Source organism: Bison bison, unplaced genomic scaffold (assembly GCF_000754665.1).
Source record: "Bison bison bison isolate TAMUID 2011002044 unplaced genomic scaffold, Bison_UMD1.0 scf7180017864495, whole genome shotgun sequence".
Classification (NCBI taxonomy): domain Eukaryota; kingdom Metazoa; phylum Chordata; class Mammalia; order Artiodactyla; family Bovidae; genus Bison; species Bison bison.
Genome location: NW_011495054.1, coordinates 1,327,359 through 1,345,291, shown reverse-complemented (window position 1 = coordinate 1,345,291; position 17,933 = coordinate 1,327,359). Strand labels below are relative to the sequence as shown.

Sequence of the window (17,933 nt, the reverse complement as noted above, 5' to 3'; positions counted from 1 at the left end):
GGGGGTGGCCGGCAACACCAGAGCTAGGCAGGGAGGTGGTCCTAGGAGGCAAATTCTTACTGCAGTATCTCTAACTACATGGCATTTTCCCGAGGAGGATTCCTGAAGGGCTGGGGTGGGACTCTCAGGGAAAGCTGTGTTTTCTCCTTTGAGCAACTATTTCACTTTGATCTTATGCCGACTGCAAATCATGCAAGAGACTTTCTCTTGGGCTGCTAGAAAGCTGTCAGATTTCTTCCTTGAGTCATATCAATAGCCCAGCTTTAGCAAGACATATATAAATGTTCCAGAAATAAGGAATGCTCCTCAATCCCTTTTTAGTCTAGGAGAATCACACAAATGCACACAAATTTATGGGCAACGATTCTAAATACAATATGACCAAATCAAATACAGTGATGTATGATCAAAATCTGTATGACAGAGTTAAGATGTTCCCTAAGAATGAAATGAGGGTTGAATGCTAAAAAACTTCAGCACATGCAGACTACAAGAGCAAAACCATATGATTCTATCTGTAGACACAGAAAAGAAATTTGAGGGGATAAAAATCCTATTAGTAAAAGTCTGAGGAAATTACAATTTTAGAAGGTAGTTTTGATCATCTCAATGAAAGGTACTGCTCCCGAACATCATGTCTGAGGTGAAATTGTAAAGTCACACCCAAGGCAGAGTGCCTGCTATCACTGTTTCTAGTCCCCGTGTTCAAGAGGACCTAGCCAGCAGAGTAAGCGAAAGAGACACAAACATATAACAGGTGGGGAAAAAAAAGGAGAGATACAATTCAGACAATATGATTATCTACACAGAAAGGCTGAAAGACCTAACAAATATCATCACTAATAACTGATACAGCAGAGGGGCCAATCAACCCAGATTTAAGTGTCAGCCGTGCCCCTGTACACCACCAACACATTAAGTGCCATTTAAACAATGACCATTTTCAATAGCAACAAAAAAGTGAAGGTACCCCGGAATAACTAAGATGTCAAAGAGCTGGCTATAGAAAAGAGTAAAATCCTTTGAAGGACATTAAAGATGACAACAGACAGACGGAGCAGGGACACACACACCATCTCCTCACGTGAATCCGTGAGTCCAGAGAAGCTCTGGGGCCAGCTGCCACACTAGAGCTTCAAGGGGCCTGACCACGGACTCTAAAGCTGCTCATGGGCTTCAGGCTTAGAGGAGCCAGGGCGATTTTGAAGGACTCCACGCGGGTCTCAGCCTCCTAGTCTTTAAGACTCACGATACGGTCACAGTCAGCAAGCACTATGGTCTCGGTGCAGACATGGAGGCCGAGAGCCCAGCAGGCGTGCACACCCCCACAGGCCAGACGTTCCCCAGCCTCAGTGTCTGCCAGGTGTTTGGGGTGCTAACAAACCACTTCACTGTTCGTCTGCAACGCGGTGTACATTCACTGGAGCCTAAACAAGGAGACACAATCCTGCTGGCACACACAAACGTGCCCAGCAATAGGTTACTGCGGTCAATAACATGGTAACTGGTGTTTTAAATGCTCTGTATCATGCAGAAGTCCCTGGTGGACCATTAAATAATACAGACATTTAAGGATGTTTTAGATATTTGGGGAAATTGGCTGAGTTACTCAGGGAGAGGGAATGGGCTGAAAAAGCATTTTTTTCTTTTCATTTAAAATAATGGAAAATGAGCACCTACTCTCCCACAGAGAAACTATCCAATACATCTTAGGAAACAGATTATATTTGGGAAACAAAGGAAGCTTGTCCTTCTTATTTAAGGAAACACACACACGTCATAGAATATGGAAATAACAAGTACTTTCAAACTAACCTCTATAAAGGAGAGGAGGGAGAAAAGAATGGAGAAGAATACCAAGGAGGTGTTTTATTTCCCAAACCCAGAGGTGGAAACACAGAGACCAGCATCAGAATTCCACCACGTGTAAAACACTTGGGTTCTCTCACTGAACCCTCCAAAGCACTGTATGAAAAACATCAGCCCCATTTCACAGAGGAAGAAACAAGGCCAGAGGAAGCTGAGGTCTGAACACAGTCAAACCTCAAAGCTCCGCTACTTTCTTTCATTCTGCTCATCACTTCAGCAAAGGGTACCACCACAGTCATCAGGAAGTAGTCTCAAATAACAGGATGTAATCAAATAACTTTGTTTCTTTTCCCTCTAAAGGGCACTTTTAAAGAGAGGGCATCTCTGCCCATTTGACGAACTGTTTTCAGAAAAGCTTGACTACTGCTGTAAAGGAGCTTTCTGTCCAATAGGATACCAGGTTTTAAAAAAAGAGAGAGAACAAAACAGAACTCTTTAACCTGGTCTGCAAAGCAGCCACTAACCTTGCCTGAAGGAGCTCCCCTGCTGAGAACATGCGTATTGGCTTTTGCAAATGAAGAACCTGGCCTCCCAGTTCCCTCTCCCCAGCCCAGTTCCCTCTGCCTCCCCCACTCCACCCCCACCTCCCTTCTGTGGGAGGTTCTATGGAAGACTGGAAAGAATTATCTTAAGAATTCTTTGTCACTGATTTGCTTTGAACAAAGAGACTTTGAGATTCATACAAGACCCTGAACTGTTAGTCCTTCAAAAGTAAACTGTTTTCTTTGAGATAACTGGAGATTCACACTCCCGTTGGGAGAAACAAGGTAGAAGAATGCACACTGCCCTTCTCCCCTGAGCAGATTATGGACTTGGATACAATCAAGAGCAAACCAGCTCTCTCACCACCCTGGTCCCCTTGATAACTTCTGCTGTTATACTTCTCTCAGCACAGGACAATCACGTGGGGTCGGAGATGGCTCACCCTTCTGCACCTTGGCACCACCTTAGTAAGAAGTGGCTGGGGAAGTTGACAGGCTCCAGTGGGACCCCCAACTGCCGGGCAATGGTCAGGTAGAGCAGTGACATGCTGATGGGGATTCCTGTTCTGCGGATTAACACCTAAAGAAGAAAGCAGGCTTTAGCTTCACACAGATGAACTACACCTTCTCGCCTCTTCCACACGCCTTCCCAGTCGGCGCCCATTGTGCAGCAGGTGCGAGGATAGGTTTTCAGACTTAAATGGATGAGTACTTTATTTATTTAGATCAGGGCTCTGTGGACTACAGTCCACATCAGACCAACCAGCTGTTTTTGGATTGCCTGCATAAGAATTTTAGCGTTTTTTTAATGTTTACAATAAGTCGACCGAACACCATTTCATAAAATGTGAAAACTATATGAAATTCACATGTCCTCGTCCACATACAAAGTTTTATGGGGACATAGCCACACTCCTTTGTTTCTGGATGGTTTGCGTTTTCCTTCACGTGACTAAGGCAGAACTGAGTAGTTAGGACAGAGGGCATTTGGCTTGAGGAGCCAGGTTGAGAGAAGTCAGTCTGGCCTTCACAGCAGAAGTCTATAGACCTATGGTTAGGCCCTCCTTTTTCTAGGAAGAACTTAAGGGTATTTCAAAAAAAAGTGTGTAAGACATGACAAAAGAAAATACAGGTCTCAGAGCAACAGAACAGATATAAAAACAGAGACAGGTAGGGAGAAAACAAAAAATAAGCATCAATGACGCAGTCTGTCACTTACTTCTTCCAGTCTTCCTGGAGGCCAGTGCAAAAAGGGAGACCTGCTTAGTTTCACTGTTAACTGTTCACAAGAAGCGATCTGACCACACTGAGTCAGAGGAGTACCTATTTCTAGCCAGGAATTTACTTCAAGGGTTTTTAGACAAGAGGGTGCTCTGTGATGAATAAGATAAAATCCACAGCAATACCCTCATAGGAGAGGCAAAAAATGAGTTTCACCAGGCATTGGCAGACCAACAAAATCTAGTACTTGCCCTCAAACACTGTACGATCCATCAGAGATAAGCCCCACCTACACATATTGTAACGGTGTTTTCTCTCGCCCCCACATTTACCTGGTGCATATATAAGTTCAAGGCGTTGTAGTAATCCATTCGGTTCCCCTTGAACTTCAGCTGGTCATATAGAACGTGGTTCATGGCATCCAGCACCTGACTCTGGAGCTCTATTTCCATGATCATGGAGGATTCGCCTGAAACACCGAGACCTACTCTGAGGACACAAGCACAAATAACGCCGTGACGAGTGTCCCCAACAACCCCTGACGTGAGACACTGGCAACATCCTAGGAAGGCTCATCAGGTGTCGCCAATGCTGGGTGGAAAAGAGACTGTATTTGAAGCCTCTGACATCATGCGGGTGAACAGGTGGTTGTGTTATCTATCGCTTTGCGGGGACATAATAGGAATGCACTGCAGAATTTTCCAAACTAACCAATCACTCTAGGTTTTTCTTTTACAAATACAGCTGGATCCAAAGCAATTCCACACCTGCCTTGAAGGCCAAGCTGGGGTGGCGACTGTTTATGCCCCGGAGGGTTTTGCAAACAAGCTCCACGATGCTGTCAATCTGAGCCTGGATATCCTTGAGACTGATGTCAGAGAGAGGGTTGCAGTACTGGTCAATATACACCGCGCCTGAACCCAACAAGAATCATGGATAAGTTCTTACCTTTGCCTTTTCTTAACAGTGGTCATTCGTCCCAGACTCCTGGGGCCATACTCCTCAGATGGTTCCTATCCTGGATGTCAGGCCTGGCTCCTAATCCACTGAGAAGGGGCAACATGCTTACAACCAAGGAGCTGACATTTCATTATCAATATACCAAAACTCTCTCAGAGGTCAAGGACTTACTCTGACACATATATCCACGGTCTACTGCCAAGAGAAATAAATACCATAACGGAGCTCTTTTCAGGCTACTTCTCTCCCCCTCTTAATTATAATTCAAAATCCAACAACTCTGAGAACTCAATAGTATACAACATTTTGACTTGAAAAAAAAATCGTTGAAAGTCCACAATGTCAGATATGCCATTTCCACTAACTATTCCCCTGAAAGGTGAGCCAGTAAATGGACTTTGGAGATAACCGGAGTTTGAAATTAAACAGTTACACTCAAGAAACCCAGTTAAAAAGTTGTACAGAGCACACCAGAGACACTGTCTGTCAAAAATCACTACTTTACTGCCTCAGGTCACTTTTTAACCCTAGAATCGAAGAGCTAACTTGCTTTTTTGTCACAGGATATTTTCACTTGGGAAGTTGTGGAGTCCCTTAAAATCCACAAGGTGTTCTCAAACCAGCTCAGGACCCCGATTCCCAAACTTGATCCCCAAGTGACCAGGGTATCAAGTGACCAGGACCCCATTTCTGGTGTTTCCACCAGCCCAGGCCTGGCTCCTGGGCCTCCTCAGGACTGAGTTCCCCCATCAGCCACGTGACAAGGTTTTTGCTGCATGGCTCTGGGATCTGCTGTATCTGACTGCTGCTTCCTAGACTTCATCAATGGCATTGGATGATTCTAGTCTGCCACTCAGAACCAGAATCCTAGAGCCAACTTCTATTCACTCAACTACTTAAAATAATCACTGCAGATGGTGACTGCAGCCATGAAATTAAAAAGACACTTGCTCCTTGGAAAAAAAGCTATGACCAACCTAGACAGCATATTAAAAAGCAGAGATATTCCTTTGCTGCCAGGTCCATCAAAACCATGGTTTTTCCAGTAGTCACGTATGGATATGAGAGTTAGACCATAAAGAAAGCTGAGTGACGAAGAATTGATGCTTTTGAACTGAGGTGTTGGAGAAGACTCTTTTAAGAGTCCCTTGGACTGCAAGAATATCAAACCAATCAATACTAAAGGAAATAAGTCCTGAATATTTGTTGGAAGGACTGATGCTGAAGCTCCAATACTTTGGCCATCTGATATGAAGAACTGACTCAGTGGAAAGACCCTGATGCTGGGAAAGACTGAGGGCAGGAGGAGAAGGGGACGACAGAGGATGAGACGGTTGGATGTCACCAGACTCAATGGACATGAGTCTGAGCAAGATTAAGGAGTTGGTGAGTGACAATGAAGCCTGGTGTGCTGTAGTCCATGGTGTCGCAAAGAGTCAGACAGGACTGAGCGACTGAACTTAAAAAAATGATATTACTTTATATTATAAATAAAGAGGAAAGAGAAGTAATTGTTTTCATAAATAAAGCTCATCAAGTTATTCTTGACTGTGGAATAAACAGAACATGACTCTCAGCTCCAGGACACATATGCGAAGACTCCAGGGCACTGAAGATATTTTAATAAACTGAAGCAGTCACTTCAATTGCTTCTGGATAGCACAACCAACGGAGAAGGCAATGGCAACCCACTCCAGTACTCTCGCCTGGAAAATCCCATGGACGGAGGAGCCTAGTAGGCTGCAGTCCATGGGGTCGCTGAACGTCGGACATGACTGAGCGACTTCACTTTCACTTTTCACTTTCATGCATTGGAGAAGGAAATGGCAACCCACTCCAGTGTTCTTGCCTGGAGAATCCCAGGGACGGGGGAGCCTGGCGGGCTGCTGTCTATGGGGTTGCACAAAGTCAGACACGACTGAAGCGACTTAGCAGCAGCAGCAGCAGCACAACCAACGAGATCTATCAACAAGAACCTGCACACGGCACTGCGGAGTGTATCTTGATTATAAGGCCAAAGAACCAAGAAATACAGTGACCACTGGAAACAGGATGGACATGGTTTACCAGCCACTGCTGCTGTGTTAGGTCGGAGGCAGCAAAATCTGCAAGTGCTGCAGCCATCAGAGAAACTTCATGCAAATGAAACCTGGAATGAACCTGGAGGGCGAGGAGGACTTAGAATGGAATCCTATAGAAAAGGGATACCATGCACGAGGAAGTGAAGCCAGGTATCTGTGCGTAGGGTGCCAGTGAGGAGACTGGCCTGGCTGGAGCAAATGGCACATTTTGGACAGTGATGGAGAAAGGCCTGACCAAATAAAGGAGGGGACTGAAAGCAGGCAGAGATTTAATTTTAAAAAGGACGCCAGCTGGCCACGTGGCAGTATCACGTGGAGTGCAGACGAGGCTGCGTTTCAGATGGGGCCGGCACTGTATGCTGGTGACTTGGGAGCCAGAAAGGGCAATGCCCATGAAAGCAAGTATTACTTAGAAAGCTGCTGCTGGGAGAGGTAGGGAGGCCTGCATGAGACCAGGAATAGAATGGAGACGTGACTATGAGCAAGGGAAAAAAAAAAATTAATGTACTGGGTATATCACTGGGAGTAGGGAATGAAAGTGAATGAAGAGTCACACTTATATTTCATAACCATAATCTGTGGGAGTGTCTGGGTAATATGTTAGGAATTTAAAATCGTTTTTAAAAAATGAAGTCACATTGTGTTCTTGTCCAATTGGACAGGAACAGAAAGTACTACCCATCATCTTGCCTGTCCACAGGACTTCTTTCCACTCACTGCTCATTATGGACGAGAAGACTCACTGACGTGCAGGAACATTTTGTCCTCGTTAAACTCCAACCAGAAGGGTTAAGGGATTTGCTCAAGGTCGCATGGAGACAAAACTGGACACATTTGTTTCTGATGTGGAAATGAGACTTTAAAACTTAGAAAAATGGGGAATTAACCTCCTTAGCTAAAATATCAGCTTCATACTTTGAACTGACAATGCATCTTTAGAAAACACTCTTTAGCTGACAGCTGAAGATTCTGAGCAGATCTTAGCTCTAAACGCAATCATTTTGCTCAGACCATATATTGTGATCAGACCATATATCCCAACCTCCAGAAGCCCATGTAGTGCAGTTTCCTTCTCCACTGCTTCTTCATCAGGGCCACTTTCCACCACTGCTCTTGAGGGCAACTTAGCTGACTATCACAATATCAGTGCTGAAGTCTCACCTTCAAGATACGATTCATAGTCATCAGGCTGTTGAAGAAAAGCCTTAAGATTATTTAAAATTTTCTGTTGTCGTAGGTAATAAAGGATTTTTTTGGCGTAGTATTTCCAGGTCAAAGCTTTTCTGGAAAAAAACAAACAAGTTAGCAATAAGTCAATAAGAATTAAGATATTAAAACTTTCCATCATCCATTTCTTTACGTCATACTAATCATACTGTGTTAAGAGTCTACTTAACAAGAAAAGTACATCTGGCTCACAAGCGTAGAGTACTTCTCATGGAAACAGCAGAATTTAGGACTTTGAATTTGTAATTTACCACTAAATTAGCTGTGCTGAAATTCAAAATTTGGCTTCAGATATACTAACAGGAAATCAAAGAGAAACCTGAAAAGTCAGGGGAATTGGGTGAGTCTCAGGAGACAGGCGTGAGACACCTGGAAGCTTGCTGGCCACTTGGCACCTGCCAGGGGCAACTCGGGCCTCAGGCTGCTGCTGTCTCATCCATTCTCATGGCTTCAGACACCATCCATACCAACAGCCCTCGATTTATTTTCCAGAATGGATTTCTTCCTTCAACTCCACACCTGTATATCCAACTGCTACAATGATATCCCACCTCAGTATCTGATGAGACCTTAACTTTCTCCCTTCCTAGGGTCATGGCCATCTCAGACTGAGGCAACTCCATCATTCCAGGTGGGCCAAAACCTCTGGAGTCATCCTTGACTCCTTGCTTTTTCTCACAGTCATATTCAACCCATCTGCCAATAGTTATTAGTCTTATTATCCAAATGTATCAGAAACATAAAACATGTCTCACTAACTCAACTAAATCACCATCCTCTTTCATCTGTTTCATAGCAGCTTCTGCTTTGAACAGTCATAGTCAATGTTCAACAGGGTAGCCAGAGGACTCCAGCTGACATGTGAAGTCAGCACAAAAATACTCTGCCCCAAATTCTCCAACGGTTTTCCACCTTGCTCAAAGTAAAAATCCACGTGCCCATGATGACCGGAACAGTCCTTTACACTCTTGCTCCAGTTACCTATCTGACCCCTCAGTTCCTGTATCACCCCCACCCCACTCAGTCCAGTCACCGGCCGTGGGGGCTTTCTGACCGTCCCTTCATCACAGCTGCTGGAGCTCACATTAGGCCCCCTCACCTTTAGGCACTCAGTTCCTCCTGACTAGCACATCCTTTGAAGGCAATGGCACCCTACTCCAGTACTCTTGCCTGGAAAATCCCATGGGCAGAGGAGGCTGGTGGGCTGCAGTCCATGGGGTCGCTAAGAGTTGGGCACGACTGAAGAGACTTCACTTTCACTTTTCACTTTCCTGCATTGGAGAAGGAAACGGCAACCCACTCCAGTGTCCCTGCCTGGAGAATCCCAGGGACGGCAGAGCCAGGTGGGCTGCCGTCTATGGGGTCGCACAGAGTCGGACACGACTGAAGTGACTTAGCAGCAGCAGCACATCCTTTCCCTGGAGATCTGCAATCTGTGCCCTCATCTCCTTTCAGGTTTTGATTCAAATGTCACTTTGAGTAAGGCTCTCTCCAATCACTCTGTTTAAAACTGGACCGCCCCCCGCCCCACCCCCACGACTCCCTCGCCCTCTTCCCTGGTTAACAGTTCTCTAGAACACTTCTCATTTCCTAATAAATATTTTACTTTGTTCAGCACCTCTTCTCTACTCGAGTGTGAGCTCCCTGAGGGCAAGGTTTTTAAGTGTGGCTGACTGCTGTATCCTCAGCACCCAGAATGTCTGACACAGCAGATGCTCAGTAAATAACTGCTGAGCAACTGAATTTCTCCACCAGATCTCTCGAATACACACAGGGATTGTGGGAAGTAGCAGGGAGTTAATGATTATCTTATCTGCCTGGCTTCATAAATAATGGACTCTTCAATTTTCAGGGAGTAAATGAAAATCAGCAGAGGTTTTACCAGCTTTTTAATCTTTGGGTTATAAAATATTGCAATTGAGAAAAATCACATGAATCAAATAAATAACTTAATTACTATAAGGGAAACACCCCTGGATCCACCACTCAGGCCAAGAAACAACTTTGAAGAAACCCTGGAAGCCCTCCATGGGCCCTCTCCCCCTGCCCCACCCCCACCCCGTGACAACGATCACAATCCGCGCTCTACAGTCACCACTACTTTGCTTTTTTCCAGAGCTTTCACAAACATGCATCCCTAAAAACTCCAGACCAATCTGGTAAGATTCCTTTTAAGTCACTTAATTCACAGGCTTCCCCTTCATCTTTTTTTCCCCTCGTATTTTATTTGTTGAAGAAACCTGGTTGTTTGACCTGTATTTTCCCAGAGTCTGCAATTTGCTGACTGCATCCACGTGGTGTAGCTTAACATGTTGTTTTCTAAATTCCTGTAAACTGGATGTAGAGGCTTGATCAGATTCAGATTCCATTTACTCTTCATAGGTGGTAGTGAGTTCTGTAAGAAAGGCAATCGTGCCTCGGCTGTCTCTTTCTGTGACGTCAGCAGTGATTGCTACTCAAAGGCCCAGGTCCACTCCTTCATCAAAGGCCCTAAAGTGGTGAATTCTAATTCAACTATCCCTTTTCATTACTACCTAGAATATTTTACCATAATTTCCCCTCATCCATTATCTGGTCCCCAGTGGCAGCGTATGCAGGAAAAGGCAGAATAAATGCTCACTACCTTCATCAGATCCCAAAACAGTACTTTGGGTTGTTATATCCTCCAAAGGTGACCAATTAGTTGTTGTTAAGTATTATGAGTTCACATTCTAGTACTGTCCACGTGGATGATTGAATCATCACATCTCTGACCAAAGGAAGCCTCCTCATACTGGCCCATGAACACTTCTGACGTGAAACACTGTTTACTTGTCTAAAGGAAGCCTCCTGTCCATGAATACTTCTGACATGAAATACTGTTACTTTCCTTGCTATCTGGCTCCAGGCTTCCAAGATGCTTCCGGGTCATCTTTTACATTTCCTGCTCTGGACCTAGAATCAGCCATTTCTCCAGAAACCCTGGCTGCTTTTGCGGGAAGTACTGACAGAAGACCACAATCTGAGGACTACTGATGATCGTTTCTGCTGGGTTGATTCTTGCTTCCAGACCTGTTCAGTCAGTCTAATGTGTAAGTATGTGTACATATGCATCATATATACCTAACACATATTTCAGTAGTAAGTATCTTATGAGTTCATACTGATACATCTAATTTAAACTCACAACTATACAGTTTTTACCTTCTATATTTTTAATATATATATGTATGTCTTTTTTCCTCCAGGAGAATCCTGTTTCTTCAGGATACCAGGGATGAATCAAAATATCACATGATCACTTACTTGTTTTATTCCACATCTCTCTTTCATACACACACACACACACACCAGCCTTGGAATAACAAAAACAATATTCTCATCACCTTGATGGTTCCTGAAAACAGTGAACATTTTGCTCATACTCTCCCCCATTGTCTGTTCATTTCTTTTGGAGAGCTGTATTGTATCCACACAGAGCTTACAGCCACCACATACAATACCTGTGTCTGTATCAACTGTCACTTGGATTTAATTCTACAAGTAAACCTATATTTAACGTTCACCACTAGTCCTTGTATTAGGGTCTCTCTGGTTATTTTGGTTGTTTGAAGCTTATTTTCTAGCACATTTTTCAGGCAGAGCTCAAAAGTCCCTGAGTTACTGCAAGTGGATAGGTTTCTCCACAGCTCTTACACCTGGAAATCAATTTGGCTGGATATAAAAATCCTTGGCTGACATTCTCCATCCTTGGATATCTTAAATGTGTTACTCTTTTTCTCTGGAAGAGACTACTCCTGTTGAAAAGTCTGATGGTATTCTGACTTATTCTCCCTTGTAAGTGGCTTCATCTTTTTTGCTTGGATTCTCAAAGGACTTTCCTGTCTTTAAAGTCCAATAGTTTTACTGAAATATGCTTCAGTGTTGGTCATTCTGGGTCAGTCTTCTTAGCTATGGTGTATGCTCTTCTAATATGCTGCTTCAAATCTTTATTTACTCTTTTTTAAGACCATGAAGAATGTAAATGTAAACTGTTTTCAAATATCCAGGGATTAGTGCCTTAGCATTTATGGAAACTATGCTTCTTCCTTCCTATGCTTTCCATATCCAAACAACAAGCCATTTGCCAAGAATGAATATAAATAGGGTCATTTATGAAAACCAGCCGGAGAAGGCAATGGCACCCTACTCCAGTACTCTTGCCTGGAAAATCCCATGGATGGAGGAGCCTGGTAGGCTGCAGTCCATGGGGTCGCTAAGAGTCGGGCACGACTGAGTGACTTCACTTTCACTTTTCACTTTCATGCATTGGAGATGGAAATGGCACCCCACTCCAGTGTTCTTGCCTGGAGAATCCCAGGGACGGTGGAGCCTGTGGGCTGCCGTCTATGGGGTCACGCAGAATTGGACACGACTGAAGAGACTTGGCAGCAGCAGCATGAAAACCAGCACCCCCAAATATTTACAAACGTGAAAGTTTTCTGTTATTAAAAACAACCCTGCTTTAGGTTTAAAATATTTGTCAGGCTAAAAAGTAACATATTTATGATATCTTATTTCTTAAAAAAACTATAATAATATACATTTTTTTGCTAGCTATTCATATTTAGTCTTTGTAACCAATCCGATAAGTAAAAAAGCAGTACTTCATTATTATTTAACATTGATGTGAGTGAATTTAAAGGTATTTTTACTAGACTGTCAGTGCCTGGACTTGCTTTTCTGAGAATATTGTCCTCTTATCCTTTGTACATGTTAAAATTTCTTTTCAGAAATTGTAAGTATTCTACTGACTTTCTTTACAGTTTCTTTGGTCATACAAATCTTTTCTTTTTTACTGCAAAATCGTGTCCTTTTTTTTTTTTTTAAGTGTCTTTGCATTACCAGTCATGGTTCAGAAGGAATTCCTAGATTGTACATGAAGTCTCCTGTTTTCTTTAAATTTTCATGTGATAATTTAAAATTTTAGGTTGTTTAATCTTAGAATTTAATTTTTGTACATGATGCAAGTTTTACTTTCTTCCAGGTGGATATTCAGTTATGTCCAATACCTTTCATTAAATAATCCATTTTCTCCCCTCTGAGCTTAATTAAAATACGTTATCTTTTATGCTGGGACATGGCTTTGAATGATCCTCTGCCACTGATGGAGCTATCCATTTTTATTCAAATTTTGTAATGTTTGATAACAGGTACCATTATAATATGTTCTAATATCAAGTGGTGGAAGTTTCCTACTGTGTGTGTGTGTTCAGTCACTCACTCATGCCCAACTGTTTGTGTTCCCATGGACTGTAGCCTGCCAGGCTCCTCTGTCCATGGGATTTCCCAGGCAAGAATACTGGAGTGGGTTGCCATTTCCTACTCCAGAAGTTTCCCGTTGTGATTATTTAAAAACTGTTTTTTTCTGGCTCTTCTTGTGAATTTATTCTTCTGTGTATATTTTATGACAATACTATCCATTTAAGACACACAAAACTCTTGTTGGATCCTAAACGGAACAGCACTATGTACTAATTTTGGAAGAACTGACATTTTTGTGATAGTAAGTCTTATTCAAGGACATGCTCTGCCTTGTGTACTTAGTCACTCAGTTGTGTCCAATTCTTTACAACCCCATAGACTGCAGCCCACCAGGCTCCTGTGTCCATGGGATTTCCCAGGCAAGAATACCATAATGGGTTGCCATTTCCTCCTCCAAGGGATCTTTCGAATCCAGGGATTGAACCTGCATCTCTTATGTGTTCTATGCTCTGCCTTATGTTTTTCAAACAACATTCTATAGTCTGACTTAAGAAACTCACTCCTAGGAACTAATACTTAGAAATGAAAGCACTAGAAACATCACTCTCCACAGTAACACAAAATAGAGAAAAAAGTGGTTATTATCAATAGAGGGATGGTTAAATAAGTCATGGTATATACTACAAAAAAGCAGGCAGTCATTATTAAAGGTGAATTTGATTTTTACCAATTGATCAGGACAGATTTCCACAGGGTAATGTTGAATGAGGATAGAGAGATATTTATTGCAAAGTACCTATTATATGATCTCAGTTTTGTAAAGTAATGATCCCCCTCCATCCTCATGTGTATCATATTAGCATGGAAGCCTACAATCTAGATTGTCATCATAAATTATGGGAGTGGGGGCAGGGAAGGCCAATGCAAATGGATGGAGAAGAGAGGAAGGAAAAGTCACATAAAGAAGAAAAAAAAAACAAAGTCTGCACTAAACATCCAACCAAACCCAAACAACCAATAAACTCAGTATGTATTAACTATTTATGTATTTAAAAGTCTATATGTATATATGCAAAAAAGAGAGGTCGACTTTTATTTTTAAAGCTGCACAATACTATTAGATCACACTTCAATTCATTTATAGATAAACCAAAATAGAAACAGAAAAATGACCTCTGCATCAGGACTCATCCAAGGCCTAGAATAGTGACACATCTTACCTCTCCCCACAGTTGTTCCACTGATAGATATTTCGCTCTCCTAAAGCCCTTTGACCACAGTAAAGAAAAATGTCTTACGCCTTGTTTGGGAGCTATTTCACAATGAGCTCTCTTAAGGAAGATGTTAAAATAGCATTCTTATCTTCCATCTCAAGTCAAGCTTCCAGAACTTTTAGAGCAGAAAATATTTTTCATAGATAAGTCAGGCTGGAAGCCAAGTCATCTTTCAGGTAAACTAGAAATTAACCTTCACAGCAGAAAATACAAAGCATAAAAAACTTTAAGCAACAACCAAGAGACAAAGGGTTCTTCTTGATCAGGAGAGATAAACAACTCTACCAGACATCTACAATGTCCATGGCTAAAGTAAGATCGCGTCTTATCGGAATTCAGAAACTATGAAAAATTATCCATTAAATAAGATATCCCTAAGAAAAATATTTTTTAAAATGCAATTCACAACAGGCAAGTTTGGTGGTGACAATAAAGAAAGGATATTTGTGTTACCCTAACGACATAATGGACACAAGTACACAGAGCACAGCCATTTGACCCCCAGGAGGAATAAATACTATTTCTCCCACAAGGATTTTTGCACCATTTCTTCAAATATTAATTGTCTTGGTGTATTTACCTTGTATACACAGAATTTTTCAAAAACATAACTACAGCGACATGAAGGTAACATGAAACATTTGAAATAGATCTCATGGTTCAGCCACACACCTATTATAGCAATTAATCCTGGGGTTAGTAAAACAAACTCCTGATAGAACTACAGCTTACCTTCCTTCCATATTTAGGATACACACCAGCTCATCCTCAAAAAATATCTCCGGGCCCTCAAGATTCTCAATGTCACTGAAACCGTTACAAGGGACCTATGAACAAGACAGATACAAGGGGCCTCAGTAAGGAGTAGCAATGCTGTTGTCTCTCACACACAAAGTTACAAGCAAAGCTGTTCACTTCCAAGGAAGTGGTAACACCTCTCCCACACTATCTGGCACCACCCACCCACTAGGGGAGAAAAGGAACCTGTGGGTAACAGTAATTTGTTCAAATAATATTATTAGCTGCAAATGAATTATATTTGGAATTTATAGACTGGAATTTCTGAAAGTGATAACCCAGAGTTCTCACCTAAGGAAAAACAACTCTGAAAGGAGGACTAAAAAAATAAAAATCATGTCTTTCACAGTACCTATTCTGTGCTGGCAACATGGTATTCAACTAGGAGTCCAGGGCCAAAGAGAGAAGTCTAGGGGTTTGGGTGACTCTGAAGGTCGAGGCATGTTTCTCCTCTGTAAGCTGAGGCGGTGGTGCCGATGAGCTGTAATATCCCCCCCCTTGGTTTAAAAATCTGATTCCTTTTCCCACTTTTCTTTCTGAAAGTAGGCAGGAAATTTGTCAGCCTATGTGCACGTGGAAAACACAGGAGCACAAGGGTCCTGAGCCAAAGTAATCATCTACCCACAGATCAATCCTAAGTATAGTCCTGCTATGTTCAAAGTCCTCGGCACACTTCTCATCATGCAGAGGTACAGAGAAAGACGAGCTGGGGAAAAACACAACAACGCACCATTACTGGACAGAGGCTCGGGCTGTTACATACGCACACAAAACCAGCTGGCCTGTAAGCAGAGGCTGCAAACGAGAAGCTCGTGTCCAAGTGCATCAAACACATCCAGCACCCCCATGTGTATGTGTGCAGACATATTTAAACCAGTGTGGAATATCTGAGACTATGAGTGCTTTTACCCAGCATATGGCTTATCCCAAATAGGACACAAATTCAGGTCATTCTGACATTAACAAACACTTGTTTATAGAAACAAATTACACTGCGCAACACCTGAGCTTTATTCTTTATAGGGAGATATATTCAAATGCGTGCCAAGTTCGAATTTTCCCTTTCGAAACTTGAAAGGGAATGTGTGAACTCATTAAAAGTAATTAAAATTAGACATCGGAATTAACATTCAGTAAATCAGGATAAATCAGACTGGTTCCATTTCTGGACCTCCAATCAGAAATAAAATATTGGTACTGTCTCTTTTCCAGAATGTGCAAAAAGTTAAGAATCAGGACCTCATACAGAAACTTCTGTGAGACATTTTGTGGAAGGGAAACCAAACAAACCCATGCATTTCAGCAACATTAAAAACAAACAAACCCCACAACTTTTCAGAAATAATGAATATGAGATGGTATCACTGAGGGAGTAATAATTCTTGCTTTATGGGTAGCTTTTAATCCTGTTACCGTAACAAATAATGCATTCACTACTGGTTTGAACCTGCAAAGCCAGAGAGAAGAACTATATTAACTTTGTCAACCATTCTGGGAAAACTACTGGGTGAAATTTGTAGTATTCAATCATGGATGATACCCCCAATCATGTAGAGACTGCAAAAAATACTGTCTAACCCCCCTAAAGAGAAATAGTGCTGATCTGGATTCCCTCCACATCGCCCCCGGGGCCCTCCCTCTCTATCCCTCCCCCATTCTCTCTGGCTTTAGAAAACTAAAGCTGGCAGGGACAAATGGCTCCGTGTTGTTGGATAGGAGGAAAGGACACAATGACTCTTGCAGCCATCTAAGTGAGGAAGGGATTGTGAGCGCATTGAAAAGGGAGATAGCAAAAAGACTGGATGAGCTAATGCCTACAGACCCAGACGCAGACCACCGCTAGCAGGCAAATGCTTAGAGCTCCATCAACGGATCCTTACGTGCTCTGAAAAGAACCTCTTTGAGAACGAGGCTACAATCTTCCGGGCTTCTAACCCAGCTTTTTGCCGAACTTTGTACTCCTCCAACCAATTGACGTAGTCGGTGGGGCTGTAGTGTTTCATAAGGGAAGGCCACCTACAAGGAGAAAAACACCCCCTCAGCTTAACAGAGAAGCAAAGGCAGAAGAAACATGAATCAAAAGCAGCTCTGGAAAACAGCGAAAGCGGTTGGGTTTAGGGATCAGGGGCGGCCCTAGCGAGGGACCCAGTTCAAATCTTTACCCGGCGCGCACGCACTCGCATACACCGTGACCTTGGCTTAGCAATATCAATACTGTGTCTCCACTCCCCATTTATAAAATGGGGACAGTCGTAGCAACAACAATCACAGTGACGGCAATCATAGTTAACATTAATTGTGCGCCTCCTAAGAGCGGGGCCCTGTGTAAGGCTCCCCTTGTATCAGCTCACCTAACCACCACAGTAAAAGATAGGTCTTCATCATAACACCATTTAAAGTCGATACATGAGACTCCAAAAAGGGAAGCTGCTACCCGCAAGGTCACACGGTGAGTATGCCAGGGCCAGATTTTATCCCGGGTCCTAACCGAAATCTGTGCTCTCGGCCAACCGCCAAAGGGATGCTGCGCCCGCTTCCCTCAAAGGGCCGTTAGGATCACTGCATCACCGGGTCCGTGTAAACATTTTAGCACGGAGTCGGGCACAAAAGAAGCGCGCAGGATGGATCAGCGGTGATAACCACGGTCGTCATCCTTGATGGGGGGCCGGACTACTGGGCGCTTCCCGAGACGCAATCTGGGCATTCGCGGGTCCGCCTGGCGTGGACGGAGGGGCCAGCGGCCTGGAGGCCTTTGTGTGTCTGTCCGCGGGAAGGGGTCCTCCCGGGGGTGGGGTCCG

The 17,933-nt window shown here is 43.1% G+C and overlaps 1 protein-coding gene across 1 annotated transcript in view; it reads right to left on the bottom strand.

Annotated features, from left to right (window-relative positions):
* The window catches only part of FBXO21 (F-box protein 21), a 36,184-nt gene extending 19,033 nt beyond the window's left edge, over positions 1-17,151 (bottom strand). Inside the window, exons 1-6 of the mRNA XM_010828545.1 lie at positions 17,016-17,151; positions 15,070-15,164; positions 7,775-7,896; positions 4,340-4,486; positions 3,905-4,041; positions 2,795-2,931 (exon numbers count right to left, since the gene is read on the bottom strand). Coding sequence (XP_010826847.1) covers positions 2,795-2,931; positions 3,905-4,041; positions 4,340-4,486; positions 7,775-7,896; positions 15,070-15,164; positions 17,016-17,138 — 761 coding nt within the window. The 5' untranslated portion in view covers positions 17,139-17,151. The remainder of the gene's footprint in view (positions 1-2,794; positions 2,932-3,904; positions 4,042-4,339; positions 4,487-7,774; positions 7,897-15,069; positions 15,165-17,015) is intronic.
* Positions 17,152-17,933: the final 782 nt, after the last annotated feature.